Source organism: Aricia agestis, chromosome 9 (assembly GCF_905147365.1).
Source record: "Aricia agestis chromosome 9, ilAriAges1.1, whole genome shotgun sequence".
NCBI lineage: Eukaryota > Metazoa > Arthropoda > Insecta > Lepidoptera > Lycaenidae > Aricia > Aricia agestis.
This window is the reverse complement of record NC_056414.1, coordinates 8,684,265-8,700,076: the sequence shown is the minus strand read 5'-3', so window position 1 is coordinate 8,700,076 and position 15,812 is coordinate 8,684,265. Positions and strand designations below refer to the sequence as shown.

General features: G+C 35.4%; 3 protein-coding genes across 4 annotated transcripts in view; 1 reads left to right on the top strand and 2 right to left on the bottom strand.

Moving 5' to 3' along the window:
* Positions 1 to 5,326: 5,326 nt before the first annotated feature.
* LOC121730651 lies at positions 5,327 to 8,048 on the bottom strand. The gene is made up of 3 exons (XM_042119792.1): positions 7,885 to 8,048; positions 6,513 to 7,563; positions 5,327 to 5,718 (listed from the first exon to the last, which is right to left on the bottom strand). The coding sequence occupies exons 1-3, from the start codon at positions 7,986 to 7,988 to the stop codon at positions 5,509 to 5,511; spliced, it is 1,365 nt and encodes a 454-aa protein (XP_041975726.1). The 5' UTR covers positions 7,989 to 8,048; the 3' UTR covers positions 5,327 to 5,508.
* A 1,108-nt stretch (positions 8,049 to 9,156) lies between these two features.
* LOC121730770 (regulator of microtubule dynamics protein 1-like) lies at positions 9,157 to 11,302 on the bottom strand. 2 transcript variants are annotated; one of them, XM_042119956.1, is made up of 4 exons: positions 11,162 to 11,302; positions 10,864 to 11,061; positions 10,089 to 10,343; positions 9,157 to 9,510 (listed from the first exon to the last, which is right to left on the bottom strand). In XM_042119956.1, exons 1-4 carry the CDS (start codon positions 11,213 to 11,215, stop codon positions 9,160 to 9,162), a joined length of 858 nt encoding a protein of 285 aa, XP_041975890.1. In that variant the 5' UTR covers positions 11,216 to 11,302; the 3' UTR covers positions 9,157 to 9,159. The 2 variants fall into 2 exon arrangements, with proteins under 2 accessions (XP_041975890.1, XP_041975891.1); XM_042119957.1 differs by lacking the exon at positions 11,162 to 11,302 and adding an exon at positions 11,134 to 11,149.
* Positions 11,303 to 12,399: 1,097 nt separating this feature from the next.
* LOC121730767 (septin-7) overlaps positions 12,400 to 15,812 on the top strand; it is a 56,826-nt gene continuing 53,413 nt past the window's right edge. Inside the window, exons 1-2 of the mRNA XM_042119953.1 lie at positions 12,400 to 12,531; positions 14,149 to 14,150. Coding sequence (XP_041975887.1) covers positions 12,519 to 12,531; positions 14,149 to 14,150 — 15 coding nt within the window. The 5' untranslated portion in view covers positions 12,400 to 12,518. The remainder of the gene's footprint in view (positions 12,532 to 14,148; positions 14,151 to 15,812) is intronic.

Below are 15,812 nucleotides of genomic sequence, written 5' to 3'. Positions count from 1 at the left end.
ACTGAAAAGTGGGCGGATCTTGACACCCCCTCACCCCGCAAATTGTTACGCGTCGTTTCTTATGGAAATTCGATTACGACACCTCCTCTCTATATTAGCTTCATGGTCCTACTCTAACGTGAAATGACGTTGTTAGAGCAGGACGCGGCATTCTCGTCCGAAACGGTTTCGTAGTAGGCCCAATAACAGGACTCATTACGTAGGTCGGTCACTTGTATATGAATCAATTACTCTGATAGTACTTTTAGAGCCCCCGCAGACTGCAGACTTTTAGTCGGCCGATTGTTTGATGATTGATCGAAAGCTTAATGAGTACGAAGATTTAACCTTTAAACGATTTGTATCGGCCGATGATAATGTAACTTGTGAAACCTTCCATCAAATATTTCTGAATATTTTGATCGAAGACTGAAACTACGACGGACTAAAGACGGCCGACTAAAAGTCGGTAGTCTGCAGGCTACATTAGTCGCTGGACACTGCCAAGCCGATAACTGCTGCTGTCAGTGACCGCACATGTCATCAGGCTCGCACAACTTTAAGAGCCCCCGCAGACTGCAGACTTTTAGTCGGCCGATAGTTTGAACGAAAGCTTAATCAGTACGAAGATGTATGAAGGTGCGCACACTAAACGATTTGTATCGGCCGATAATAATGTACCGAAACCCCAACTTGTTTAAACTATCGGCTGACTAAAAGTCTGTAGTCTGCGGGGCCTCTAAAGCTCTGGTTTTATGTGCCACGTCCGAACGCGCGCTTAGCGGCTACGTTGCGACTGCGAGATCACAAGCAATCGTATATAAATGACAGCTCGACCACGCTATTTGAATTAAGGCGCACAGGTGCGTTATTGTCGGTCAATAATATCGCATGCGTTATCGCGATATCTGTTTTCAGTACACTTTATTTTAGGATGGTCATGTAGTTTGCTGCTGCGATAATAACGCCGCAATGGAAGTAGGACGTTGCGATATTCCGATATGAGTTCTAGAATGTTTTGTATCAGGACGCAAATGACCGTACACACACCTGCGATAATATCAGCGCTCTCTCTTAAAAAAATATCGGACGATAAAAACGCAGCTGTGTGCAAGGAATCGGGACGTATTATCGCAATACCGCATGCGATATTATCGATCGATAATAACGTGCCTGTGTGGGGGAGCTTTTAATCGTTAGTTATTATTGCTTGTGATCTCGCGGTGTAGCGGCCAAATCGCTCGTTTGCGACGCACATAAATCCAGCCTGAGATCGCTTGCCAAAAATGGAAGGGAATGTGTAGTGCATGATTTTTAAGCCAACTTGGTGAGATGAGGAGTGAGCAGGACAGAGACGGATCGTTATTGGTTGATAGTTTGATACCGATATAAGCCCCACGTTCCACTTGACGTTAAAAACGGTCAAAACGCTCAAAATAGAAGGCATTTTGAGCGTTTTTATCGCTTTTAACGTCAAGTGGAACGCGGGGAAGATGGTGACACCGTGACAAGTTTATTTTGTCAACCAGCTTTGCCTAGCGATCTTAAGAGTTTTGCGCGACATGTATGAGGGAACTCTACAGAGTATACTGTAATTTTTACACGAGTACATTGCAGCCCCTAGTATGCTTTAGTAAGAAAGAATATTGACTTAGGTATGCCATAATGATTATTATGTAACGACTTCATTAAGTTGTTGTTATAATAATAAAATAAATAAGTCTGATGAATGGTCTGATGTTACAAATTGTATGTTTTCTGCGATAACGCACAATGCAGTCAAATTTTTATTTAATTTTGTTGTACCCCCTTACTAATAAGAAGATCCAAACTGTACATAAAGTGAAGTAAAAGATATTATTGCATATTTTGCCCGTGTTTTATTTCTTTATCATAAAAGGTTGTCAGACAGAGAAAACAAATTGCCTATAACGTGTATATGGAGTTATATTCAAACAATGTGCTGTTTGGGTCTTTTTAATAGTGACAGTAACTATGACTTTGATAATGATATTATTATGATTTTATGTTTTTTTGTAATTGTTGTAACTTTGTACTTCAAAAGGTCTCATGGATGGCTTGCAGCTATGATCTTGTTAATAAATTGAAATTAATTTTATACGTCATGACTCATGTTATTTAATACGTCACAAAGTGTGAGTAATTTAGCCCGGCAGCATATTATCCGAAATTTCTGATCAGAAAAATTCGGACGCCCGCCGAAACGCACTCTGTTCATACAGTTTGTTGTAGACCCCGCACACAATCAGAATTTCTTACGTGTCAAATAATGAGCGGGGCGGGGCATCTGAATTTTTCTGGTCAGAAATTCAGATAATGTGCGGTTATTACAAACACTCAATATTTTTAAAATGGCCTTAAAGCATTTAGAATTTACCTATTAATACTACATTACCTATATAATATATAACCTATCGAGCATCTATCGTATGAATTTAAATTTCGTCAAAACGCCGCGCCCAGCTGCTGCACTCGTGGCCGATATTGTAGTGACCGAACACCTATTCGTTATTTATCTGAATTTGCATCCATTAACTACCGATAAATTGATGTATTGGACAATTTAATATTATGTTATATGCTCGATGAAATTATCCACATTTTAACTATCCTCCTCCCACTATTTAAAAATGTACAGTGTATGCAAAATTATAGTTACATATAATTTTTTGTTCTTGTCTTATCAAGCATCTTTTCCAACACACTTGTCAGACAAGAGCTATTTACATGGGCGTACCCAGGTTCTGGGCCGGGGGGGGGGTCAAATTACCCAAGTTCTGGTGCCGGGGGGGGGGGGGGGGGGGGGGGGCAAATCACCCAGGTTCTGGGCCAGGGGGGGGGCAAATCTGATTTTTCATAAGCTAGGTGTTTATAAAGAATAAAAAATTATTAATTTTTAGTTGTAAAAATATTGTACTGCAAAGAAATGGCAAAATTTCGTTCTTAATTTTTATAGATAAAAGTACTACATAATATATTTAGTAGGGACGTCAACATGATCCAGGGGGGGGGCAGCTACCCCCCCCCCCCCCTCGGTACGCCCATGGCTATTTAGAACTATTCGTTATAACGTCGTCTACCTACACTGTATTTTTTATTTGTGAAGGAATTTTACTTGTGTCTTATTGTGACCCTATAAATATACAAAGTTTTGGAGTGTTTTAGCACAATATAATGAATGTTAATATTGAAGAGTGCAAGAATTATAACTGTCATTTATTTTGTATTGATATTTTTAAATTTTATTTTGTATCTGATTTGTGTTTTCTTTGAATTAATATTTTTAATATTTAATAACTAATACCTAAGCATAGAACTTGTATACCTCAATTTCGAATTTTTATACACTTTAATATTTAAGAGGGCTACTGACCCAAAAAATCAAACATCGTCTTCTCTCTTTACACTCATATGCCAGGTGAAAAAGACGACGCGGAATCATCGCCAAGTTAGTTTTAAAGTTTTTTAAAGTTTGAGTTATTTAATAGGAAGCGCTGTTAAAAAAATTAAAAGTAGCTATGTAAACTCCTAATCCTTCGATCGGGGATTCTTGGAAATGCTATTATTCTATTGTTATCGCGGTCACCGGTGTCCTTATGGGGCTTAAAAAAATATTTAGTGTCGTTATGTAACCATAGTTAACCCTGATAAATATATCTGATAATACCTATTTATTGCAATCTTAAAGCGAAATTGTAAAATGAAATGCATAAGTCCGGTCACCGATAGATATACTTCTTGTAGAAAGTTTTAAAGTAAATGTTTCTTACAGATGCGCTTGTAGAAAATAAGATAGAGCGACAATATTGTTTTCTACAGAATATATTTTATTATGACTGAGCAATATTACTTGTGATTTATATTTCATTTTTAAAAACAATATTTTATAGGTTTATAATATCTTAAGTTTTTGGAGTTTAAAATACTACTTAAATAACTTCTTTGCGCAGAATTTTTTTAATGGAATGTTTACCTACCCGTCCCGTCCTTTCCGGCACTAAATCTTTGTATAATATTTATCTGATATTATACAAAGTGTCATTATAATAATACAATAACATACTTGTGCATTAAATTATCAGGGAGATCGCAGACGGCACACTTTTTGTGGGATCGAGTCTGCGATCTCCCTCACAGTTATAATATTTTAAAATATCTCATGTTATCATATAAACATAAAATACATTTCAAAATTAAAAAAAGATTTACTTTCTTCAAAGTTACCTAATATGTAGCTTCAATCTGCGATGGTTCCTACTATAAAGTTATTAAAATGTATTTTGTTGCGTTTGCTATTTTTTAATTCTAATTGTATTTGAACTTATTATACCCAATTATATTTAATCAATAAATAAAACAAAATTACAAAAATATTAGTATTTTTATTTACTGTATATTATTGAATTATAATTAATGAAGTGGATAACTAAAATTTTATAACATAATGGCAAAATACTCATTTTTTCCATTACTCGGCAAACTAGTAACACTAATAAATCATTTTCTGTAAAGTTTCTTTGATATTTTAATGATCTACTTTCTTTTATATCAGTGAGCGACATCTATCGGAAGTAACAGCTAAGAGTTATTAGTTATTACTTGTAAGTGCGCGCAGTAAAACACGCTACAAAGTGAAATATCCATCTGCCACATCATAGTATTACGCTAAACTCTGCCTATGGAATAGCCTACGCGAGTAGCTCGTAATTGGCATAAAACAAACTGTATTTATAGGCTCAAATCACACTGGGGCAGGATCGAAGCCAATGCATATTATTAATCTCTAATGTTCTATTATGGAAGTGTCGAAAAGCGAATACGCGTGTCAACACGCGTCGACGCGCGCTTATATTTTCATAGCATAAATTTGTACTTGTAATTTCTACATAAGTTTTTACTTTTTTATGTTTTTAGTAAAAAAAAAACGCGTCGAAATGCTTCGACTGCCCCAGTGTGACTTGAGCCTTAGGTGATCACAAACTATTACCAAACGCAGCTTTGAACATATTCCCGTGTTACAGTATCCACAGACCACAACGAATGTCGGTACCATAGGTACTGTGTGCAGTTCAGCTAAATTTGCGTCCACATTTACGAGGCAAGTGCTAAAATTATACTTGGCGTGCCAGTTACAAAGACTTGAGCATTAAAACCAGGCTGGTTTAATGCTCTAAGACTAAAGGTGACTCTCCGATCTTTGCCGCAAGCGACCGCGACCGACAAAAATCAATTAAAATGCCACTTTTTGACTTCTATCTTCATTTTCTACCGACAATGGTCTAGCGACTCATGCCGCCGCTGCTTTGTAGTAGTGTAGAGCAAAATGAAACTTATAGCATAATATCATAAAGAGGCATTTTATTTGAATTTTTATCGGTCGCTGGCGGTTGCCGCGTTGATCGGATACGCTACTTGAGGTTCAACTCTGATCTCGCGCACGACGCATGAAAAGAATTGCATATAAGTAATTTAAATATTTCAAATGCGGGCTCTAATATGAATAACGAATTAAAATGCAGACTTCTTGGTGCATACAGAAATTTCAGCTTGTTGAAGGGTAAGATTAGCAAAACTGTCTTCTTGTCTTTTGTTCAAATTCTTTGCAACATTATTGGCTACCCTTTGACCATGCGTTATAACGACTGGCTTTTTTAAACTCGACGTAAGTTTACTTGTCCATTCTCCTTTGGGCATTTTCTCTTGACTAGGAACAGTTACCTAGAATCACAAAGAAAGAAACTGTGAAAACAAAATAATATTGCTATCATGACTTTGTTTAATATTGGAAGTTTTAATGGTGTACTTTGCAGTCTTACAGAAGCTATTACACTATTTCTAGTTAGCTGTGGCTTAACTATAACATCTGGGGCCCGTGGCAAATTGATCAGCAAAAATCGTCACATTTATAATAAATTGTTTTATTATAAATGTGACGATTTTTGCTGATCAAATATATAAAAAAATCTGACCTCACGGCCTCTTGAGCCTTTTGGGTCAGGGCCCGTGGCATTTTGCCAGCCCTGCCAGTGCCACCCTATAGTTACGCCACTGCTAGCTAGCTTCTAGAAGTTATGTTTTAAGTGGATACCATAGAGAATTGCAGTACTGCATAGTCAAAATTAAATATAAAGTGTACTGTCTGCATACATACTGCTGTACTTGGACTAAAAATACATCTATATATTTAGACGTGGGAGAGCATGCTTCGGCACGAATGGGCCGGCTCGACTGAAGAAATACCACGTTTCGCCAAGTGAGTGAGTTTACTGGAGGCCCAATTCTCTACCCTATTCCCTTCCCTACCTTCCCCTATATAGCTATTACCCTATTCTCTCTTAAAAGGCCGGCAACGCACCTGCAGCTCTTCTGATGCTGCGAGTGTCCATGAGCCACGGAAGTTGCTTTCCATCAAGTGACCTGTTTGCTCCCTTATTTCATAAAAAAAAATCTCTACACAAATATAATTGTTGATGAGAACAACAATCAACGGCTAATATGAGGAATTACCTTACCATTTGGGTCTTCTTTGCACTTTTGTATGCTACTGTTGGAATTTCTATGTTCTCTTTGTTCATAGTCTTGGATACATTTTTAATTGGCTGAGGTATAGAAGACTTTGCTGGCAGAGGTCTTTGTGGGTGCACATCTTTAACAAGAGGCACCTGCGGGCAGTTCTTTATGTAAGATGCAACTGGACTCATAATGTGTTGATAAGTGTTTAATCTGTTTGGTGTTTTCTTGGCGGAGGTAACTTTTTTACTCGAAACTGGATTTTTTGGTGTCTTAAATACAGCATTGCTATTCATAAGCAGTTTATTCTTAGGAGTGACACTTAACAAATTTGTGTCATGTTTAATTTCTGGTATATTATGAACATTATTGATTTTAGTAGTGCATTCCACTTTGGAAGTATTGTAAACTTTTGTATTATAACTCTCTGGATTGGTCTTTACAGTATCACATGTTGTTGTTTCACATCTGATGTTATTTTCAACTTTAACATTGTCTTTTGGAGTATTTCCCATGCTGACAAAATCAGTACTACCAACTCCAATATTACAAGAGTTTTCCAATTTAGTTTCTGGAGTAACACATGCAACTGTTTTACATTCAATATTATTTTCATTTCTGAGATTTGTTTTTGGAGTTTGCACATTGATAGCATTGGAATCATTGGTATTGGAATCTTCGACACTATGAAGATTTTCAGTTTTGTTGTCAACATCTAAATTAATATCAAGACATGGCAGAACTTTAACTTCAGGTTTATTGTGTTCCACATTATTTAATATAAAATCGACCACCTCTAGTGTATTGTCTAACTTTGGGTGTTTATCCGTAGGAGACATACAAAGCTCAGACACCATTTTCTCAAATCTTATAAAACTGTCATCTGGCTTTACATCCAAGTCACATTCCTTAAAATTGTTACAGACAATGTTGGGACTAGAAATAGAATTTAAATCAGAGTCTAGACTCTTATCGACTTCTATTAAGTCTGGTTCTGAATGTGTTTCAATTATTCTTACATCTTCATCATGTTCTTCATTTGTTGTTGAATACCTATAAAATTTAACGATTTTAATCTAAAAAGTACTTTGGGTAGCTGTAATATGTTATAACTTATAAGCTTGAAGCTTCATAATATAATATTATTATAGTTCACTAGGTGACCCGGCAAATGTTGTTTTGCCATAAGTATAAATTATTTCTAGTATCAATACCTATAAGAAGTAGGTGTACATAAAAACAATGACAAAAACCTATTCTCAGGCCTAAAGAATGTACATACTTACATACAAAATTTCATTAAAAATGGTTGAGCCGTTCTGGGAAGAGTTCGCGCACACGGCACAAAGAAGATATTAAAGGTAATGTACTTACGATATTGTTTGACGTTGTGGATAATTTATAAATATAAGTTTCTTTGCTTCTTTTAAACTCATCTTGCCAAAAAATATTTCGTCATCGCTTAGATTTTCGTCCATTTTTCTACTTTTTAGAAAAAATATTAAAAATAACGAACTTTGCGGCAATTGCGGGCTTTTGCGAACTGTCAAATCCAAAAATGAAAAAGCTGTCAAAATTGTCAAATGTGAACTGTCAAAATGTTTTTTTTTTGGCTCTTCGGCAATAAAACTATGGCCAGCGTCGAGTTAATGCTTAATGGCGGGAAACAATGTTCTAGCATAGTAATTACACGAATAATTTTTAGCATCGTTTTCATATATATCGTCAGGCCCAAAGTCTAATTAAACTCTAAATAAAAGTCAATACAGTCTAGGAGTCAAGTCGGTCGATTCCTCAGTCGATTCAGTAAAGTGGTAGACGCTTTACTGAAAATTTCGATTGAGTTTTGGAGTGAACACGAAATAGCACGTTTCTGATATTACATAATTTTCCTGCACTTGTGCATGAAAACGAATATCTTATGGTTAATAATCTACCAATAATAGACATTAAAAACCCAGTTAACTCAACTTTAGGAAAAATAATACTAAAACACAACATCACTCTTTCACATTCCCAGCAAAACTACTTAAAATGTTTTTATGTAGTCTTTTTTTATTCATTTATTCAAGGCTGGATACATCATACAAGTCCTTCAGTCTGATACTAATTACTATTAAATTACGCGACAAAAACCATTTTGTCGCTTACGCCCTTTCCATTTCTTGTTTTCTATGAGAGGCCGGCCTGGCCTTTCATCCAGCGATCTATTAAAAGTTTTTTACTTTAACGCGGCGTCACCTTAAAACGATACCATTGGACGATCTGCGTGTATCGTCCAATGCATGATATTATATCGTCTCATAGCATAGCACAGACACATAGCACGAAGCTTCGTACGATAGACGTATGTGCGGCCGCAGCATAAGGAAAGGATACTTGGATATTGTAAAGTACCTAGTACATTGTAGTCATGCCCACATTTTTAAATAGTATAGCTTTGTACTAACTAATAAAACAATGGTCATTATTATTAAGATATAACTAGGTCAAAAAGTGTATTCTTGTGGTATGTTTGGCCATGAGGCCATGAGCCCATGAATCATCTGCCAAATATTGATAATCATGAGCGTTGATCGTGCGGGAATTAAACATTTTTTTGGGTTTTAAACTATCCTATAAAACAAAACATTTCTTTAGTCCAAAAATTTAATAGTATTTTTTTAACAAGTCAGCAGCCTCTCTTTTAGCTTGATGATCATAGTGTAACTTAGCAGGGTAACTAGCTGCGAGCTTTAGATAATACTTTGCTTGATCTTGTTTATTTATTTTCATGTAACAACAACCTATCCTTAGAAGGTTTACACTGTAAAATCTGGGCTGTGCAGTTTCAGCCTTCAAAAAGTATTCAAGTGCATCTTCGTAAGTATATTGAGGCAATTTTAAATACAATAACTCAATTGTTACTCTCTGATACCATGGTATATCTAAGACTTGATAACAAAGTTCTCCAAGCATGTGCAATAAGCTTGCATCATTTGGATTTAGTTCTGCTGCTAACTGAAAAAGAAATAAAATTCAGACAGAGGTACAAAATATTTCAAGAAACAATCTAGATTTTTTGTTTAGGGTTCTTAGACCTTATACAACCAGTACTTATAAGGTCCAAAGCAATTAGTACACCGACACTGCAAACCGCGAAATAGCGGCGAACCGATTTACTCTCTCATCTGCTACATGACAATGCGTTATATTGCATCTGTATCTATTACAGTTTCGCAGATTGTTCGTGTTTCACAGCGTTGGTGTACTTGTGGCGGTACCCACAATTCGCCTAACATTTCTGCATCGCGCTATCGAAGTTTTCTGAGCGCGTCAGTATATATACGACAGCTGAGATGTATCACATGGGCTTCGGCCTGACCGAGCATAACACCTCGCTCGGTCGGAAGATCTTCCTTTGGCCTCCACGCTCCTATTCCACATACTACAGGCATAAGTCCCTTAAAGTAGGTAACAGTACCTAAGTAAAAAAGGCACTAAATTGGGCAGGTATGAGAGCTGTTTCATGGTTTCACCATCTGCTGTACCTGTCCATGATTCATGTCCATTGATTTAAATATGTAATTTTAACTTACATCCATATGCTCCTTTATGGTGTTAAGCTGTTCTAATTTTTCTTTTCTTCCTTCGCATGTACTTTTTGCATCCAATATTAAAGCATACCATTTCTGTGCATTTGGATTATCCCGATGACTATTTAGTTCATTCTTGATTGTATCATGTGCTTTGAAAATTAAAGTCTTTCTCGTGTTTCTGTCACATCTATCTTCCTTTGTCATATTGTATATTGCACGACATATGCGCCACTTAATTTCAATATTATTTATATCCTGAAAACGAAATTAAATTATTACTGTCTATTACGATTAGAAAAGTATAATTCATGAAGCCCTAAGCGGCCGCATCCGGCCGCGATAACAATAGATAAGCTATTGTGTCTCGTTATTCCACGATCGATGGGTTAATATTATACACTACTATTAAATATGTTAGCGATCAAAATGTATTTGGTTTTAATTTTTCTGTTATTACATGAGCCTTTTATGTTTAACTCCCTGCCCAGAGCAGAGCAAAGACTTATCCTCTAATGCTGGGCCACACTAACGAGAAATGCCATTAATTATTGTGATAATGCAATAACATGTTATAGCTATCACCTTTTTATGCCATTAATTAGAGGTGATAATGCTATAAACATATTAAAGCATTATCGGAATAATGCTATAACAACCTCAGCATTAAAAATTATTACCAGTAGCAAGCATATTAATAAGGGTTGATATTTTGTAAAATTAAGTGTTTTCTAGTTTAAGCATCAAAGAGAATATAATCACTATGTGTTAGCATTACCTGACTATTGCTAAGAAAATTATAGCATTCTTCATACTTTCCAGTTTCATACATTTTATCAGCTGCTTCTAATGTTGTTAATAACGAGTCTGCACTAGATTTTCTCATGTCGTCGATTTTACTGGATGTCCATAAAAACGAAAGTGCTAAATTTGTATTAAATATTCTAAACTTGTTTTTCCTTTTGGTAAACAGAACCTGTAAAAATTACGAGTTTTTTAGACACGGATTTCATAAAATATAATATGAAAATGAGGCAGAATTATTTACTACGAGTATAGAGGATATTGAGCTGCACCTTAAACTTAATAGAATTTATAAAGCATGAAAATATTAATTTATTAACGTTCATTTTCTTTGTTTCTGAACCATATACACCATATTATAACACTTTATAAATTTATCAATTTTCGGCAAAAATGTTTATTGGTATTCGGTTTTTTATCTACTTCTTCTCCATCGTTTTTTTCTTTCTTACGGGCTATGGCAATGATATTCTATGTTACTAACGGGCTATGGCATTTCGGCTATATATAGTCTGTCAAGAAAGATATGACAGGCGGGAAATTTTTTAAATGAAATAAAAATTAAAACTTTATTCCATAGATTTACCTTCATGCTTTATTCATTCGAGATAAAAATGTGCAAGGTGACAATATTTAAAATGTAATAAGCATTCGCTGTGAAAATACAAAGAAAAAAATACACCTTTTACAGTACTCCAAAATTAATAATGCGCATGAATGAATGAATGGCCGTGAATAATGACCGTGTTACTGGTTACAAAAGTTACAGGAATATCACGACAAACTTTGACTATTAATACATGTATCTAATGGAGGCACTTCACATGGCTATTTGTATTTGCGTATTTGATGTATTCCAATGATATTCTTTGAGTTTTTCATCATTGATGTATTCGCCAATCATCATGTGTAGACGGTATGTTTGACAAATATTGGCCTTATTTGCCTATTTGACAAATATGACCAATACCAAATACACATATCCGTACCGTACCTTTGTCGGTTTTTGATGCACATCAAAGGAGTCAAATACAAATAGGCAAGTAAAGAAAATCAAGTAAAAGTTTGGTAGCAAATACAAATAGCCATGTCACAAGTGAAGTGCCTCCATTAAACGCAATGCAACTCGGTCCTATATTTCGTCGGTCCGATTTGGTCGGCACCGACCAAATCGCCAATCAGAGCGTCCGTTCCTAGTTCCTACTAACAGAGTACAGATGCTCCGATGGTCGGTACTCGGTATATAATAGTATAGTGCGTCAAGAAAGTCATGACAGGCGGGAAAATTTTCTAAACTTTTCTTTTTCTTTGCATTTTCACAGAGAACACTTATTACATTTTAAATATTGTCACCTTGCACATTTTTATCTCGAATAATTAAAGTTCTTATTTTTTATTTTATTCAAAAATTTTCCGGCCTGTCATGTCTTTCTTGGATCAACCTGTGTTTGACGTTACTAGGTAAAAAAAAAGAGATTTTTTATCTGGCAACAAATTTCAAAAATCAATTCTGCTTGGCCAAGGGCGGTGTTGCTGTTGACAGTTCAGTTTCGTGAAGTATTTTATTTGAAAAATTGGTGTTTTGGTCATGTTTTCTCAATAATTTATTGTTCTGTTATTACTTTCAATATGCAGAGATCAGGTAAGTGTAAATTAACTATATAAATTGTTATACCAATATTCATTACCATAGTTTATTCGCGCCAATAGTAAATATAAATCAAATTATGTGGTCTGTATTTCATACCTCTTCCATCAAAACGTTAAGTAAATTATTGTACCTAATATCTAAAATGAGATCTGCGAATTAAAATTGTTCTAGGACTAGTCGGAGAACACGAGTTAAAGTATGAAATGAATTACCTAATAATTTTTAGCATGTTATTTTGTCATAGGTCTCTATGGCTTAATAGCATCATACCTTAAAACATCTCACTAGGTCATATTTTGCTGTGTCCCAAATCTAGAACTTGGTTTAATATAGAACAAAAATAGTTTTCACACACATAATCCTAGCTAATTTTGTAATAGCCATAGTTCCATAGGTATCGATAATTAATATTGATTACAATAGTTATTGCAATCGAACTAAAGGTATCATTTCAAAATCATAATGTAAGTGGGATTTCTTCATAATATTATTGTTATATTTTGATAAAAGTATGCTAAACATCCTTGATTCTCAAAAGCCTAAATAAAATTTTAAATTATTATCAAGCTCAAAGTACTTATTATAAAGTTTTATATGATTGATGATTATAAATGCAATATTGTAGGCTGTACAATATTAATAAATAACAATTACTTGTAATTTATATGGAGAAAAATATTGTCGTAATACAATCTTATCTTATAATAATATCAAATTCTCGTGTCACAATGTTTGTTCCCATAATCCTCCGAAACGGCTTGACCGATTCTCATGAAATTTTGTGAGCATATTGAGTAGGTCTGAGAATCGGCCAACATCTATTTTTCATACCCCTAACTAATAAGGGTTGTTCACATTATTAAAACTTATACATATAACAAAACAATGTTTGCCGGTTCAGCTAGTTATAGTATAAACATGTCCATCCAAGAAGTATGATGATGTTTTATCTCAAAAATTATATAGCAGATTGATGTTCGAAACACTGTTGACCCAGTTTTGTAGTGAAGCAGCTTTTTGCTGAAACTTTGGCTTTGTGGAGCTATCTCTGACTTCATTAGTAGTCAATTTCTCTTGTTAATATTGTCTCTAAAAATCATGCGACAATATGGTTTGGCAAATAAAAACAGGTGCTTATATTAAGCAGGATTTCTTTCTGAGGAATCATTTTAAATCCTTAATGACATATGGTTCTAAGGTATTTTTAAAGAGACTTGCAAAAGCTTGGAATATTAGTAGTATCTCAGTATGGTCAAGTGAAGTTTATAAATCGGCCAAGTGCGAGTCGGACTCGCGCACGAAGGGTTCTTTACCGTTACAGACGAAAAATAGGCCAAAAATTGTGCTTTTGTATGGGAGCCCCCTTTAAATTTTTATTTTATTTTAATATTATTATGAATTATTAAAGTAGACAATAACTAAGGCCTTTATGAAAATTTCAAATGCCTAGCTGTTGTCATTATCGATTACGAGCAAAAAAGGCCAAAAAAATAACGTTTGTTGTATAGGAGCCCCCCTAAATATTAATTTTATTTTGTCTTTAGTATTTCTTGTTATAGAGGCAACAGAAATACACAATCTGTGAAAATTTCAGAACTCTAGCTATAGCGGTTATTGAGTTACAGCCTGGAGAGTGGAGACAGACAGACAGATGGACGGACGGACATCGAAGTCTCAGTAATAGGGTCCCGTTTTTAACCTTTGGGTACGGAACCCTAAAAAGGAGATCGGACTATTAAAATATTTGGACAATATAAGAAAAACTACATGATTTCATAATTTGATTTATGTGACACCACATAGAAAAATCCACATGCGAACATGCAACTTCCTTTTTTATGTGAAAAAAAAAAATCGCGCGCCAAAAAAGTTTTCACTTCAAATAACAAAACACCCGCAAGAACAAAATGACTGGGACGTAAAGTAGGTATGTGAAAAAAAAAATCGCGCTCCAAAAAAGTTTTCACTTCAAATAACGAAACACCCGCAAGAACAAGGTGACTGGGACGTAATTAAAGTAGGTACAGTTTAAAGTGGTGTATGTTGTTTCATGTTCACATAGCATGAACTTTAACTCAGAAGGCTGGGCCGCCTAGCGGAACCTCCTTGGTGACGAGTGACGACATTTCCTGTCCTGGTAATATACACCGCAACAGTTGTGGCGTGCTTTGGGGACTAATTAAAAGTGTCCGTCGCGTCGGATAAAGTATTTGATAATTGGTTTTTCCTGGCCTTCATAAATTGAACGTGTTTCGGTAATGGTATCCGAAACAAATACTTTTTGCCCGCAACTTCGTCGCGTCTAAATATCGGCAACATATTAATATTACATTTTGTCGTAATAAAAAGTAATTAATACCGTTGATTAATACTATATCCTTTCTCGGGAGTCAAAGTATCTAGATGTCATTAACCTAAATCAGTTCAGCGATAGGAGTTAAGAGTTTAGTTACGACTTACGGCCGGCAACGCACCAGCATCTCTTCTAATGTTGCGAGTGTCCATGGGCGACGGTAGTTGCTTTCCATCAGGTGACCCGTTTGCTCGTTTGCCCCCTTATTTTATTAAAAAAAACTCGCCTCCTGAAATCAAGATGTTCTCTAGCGGCCACTAAGGTTATAATTACATCAATGCTACGTCCTTGGGGCATAACTGGGCATAAGGACTTTCGTAAACCTGGAGAATTTTTGTCAAAAACGTGTTTGTTTAACCACAAACATACGTGACCCTAACAGACCTCTAGGGGTTCCCCCCTAGAGGTCTGTTAGCGTTAGGACTTAGGAGCCGGTTGGTGAAAACAGGCAGAATTTCGCATAATTACCTATATATTATAAGTAGGTGGTACACGTGTATATGAATAACTTCTAAAGTAAATTAATCTGACTTAATGAATGGTGAACCCGAAATTGAGGAGGAGGTCCGTAGCCTTCAAGTATCCAAATTACGTCATCTCGTAGGCTTTATACAAGCTCTTGATCCTATATTATGATTAATGAATATTACAAAATAATGATTAATTAATCATTATTATAAAACGAACTTCATAATTCATTCGCATTTAATTCTTCAAGCCCCATAAGAGCACCGGTGATCGCGACAACAATTATAGAATACAATAGCATTTCCTGGAATCCGCGATCGAAGTATGCATAAAGTAACGTAAAATCTTAGCAACATCGCTTTGGCATCTGCGGAGCGCCGAGTTGCAAATTCTCAGCGTGAATTGAAAATAGCTTTGAGTGCATTTGCACACTCTGCATTCTGCAATACGC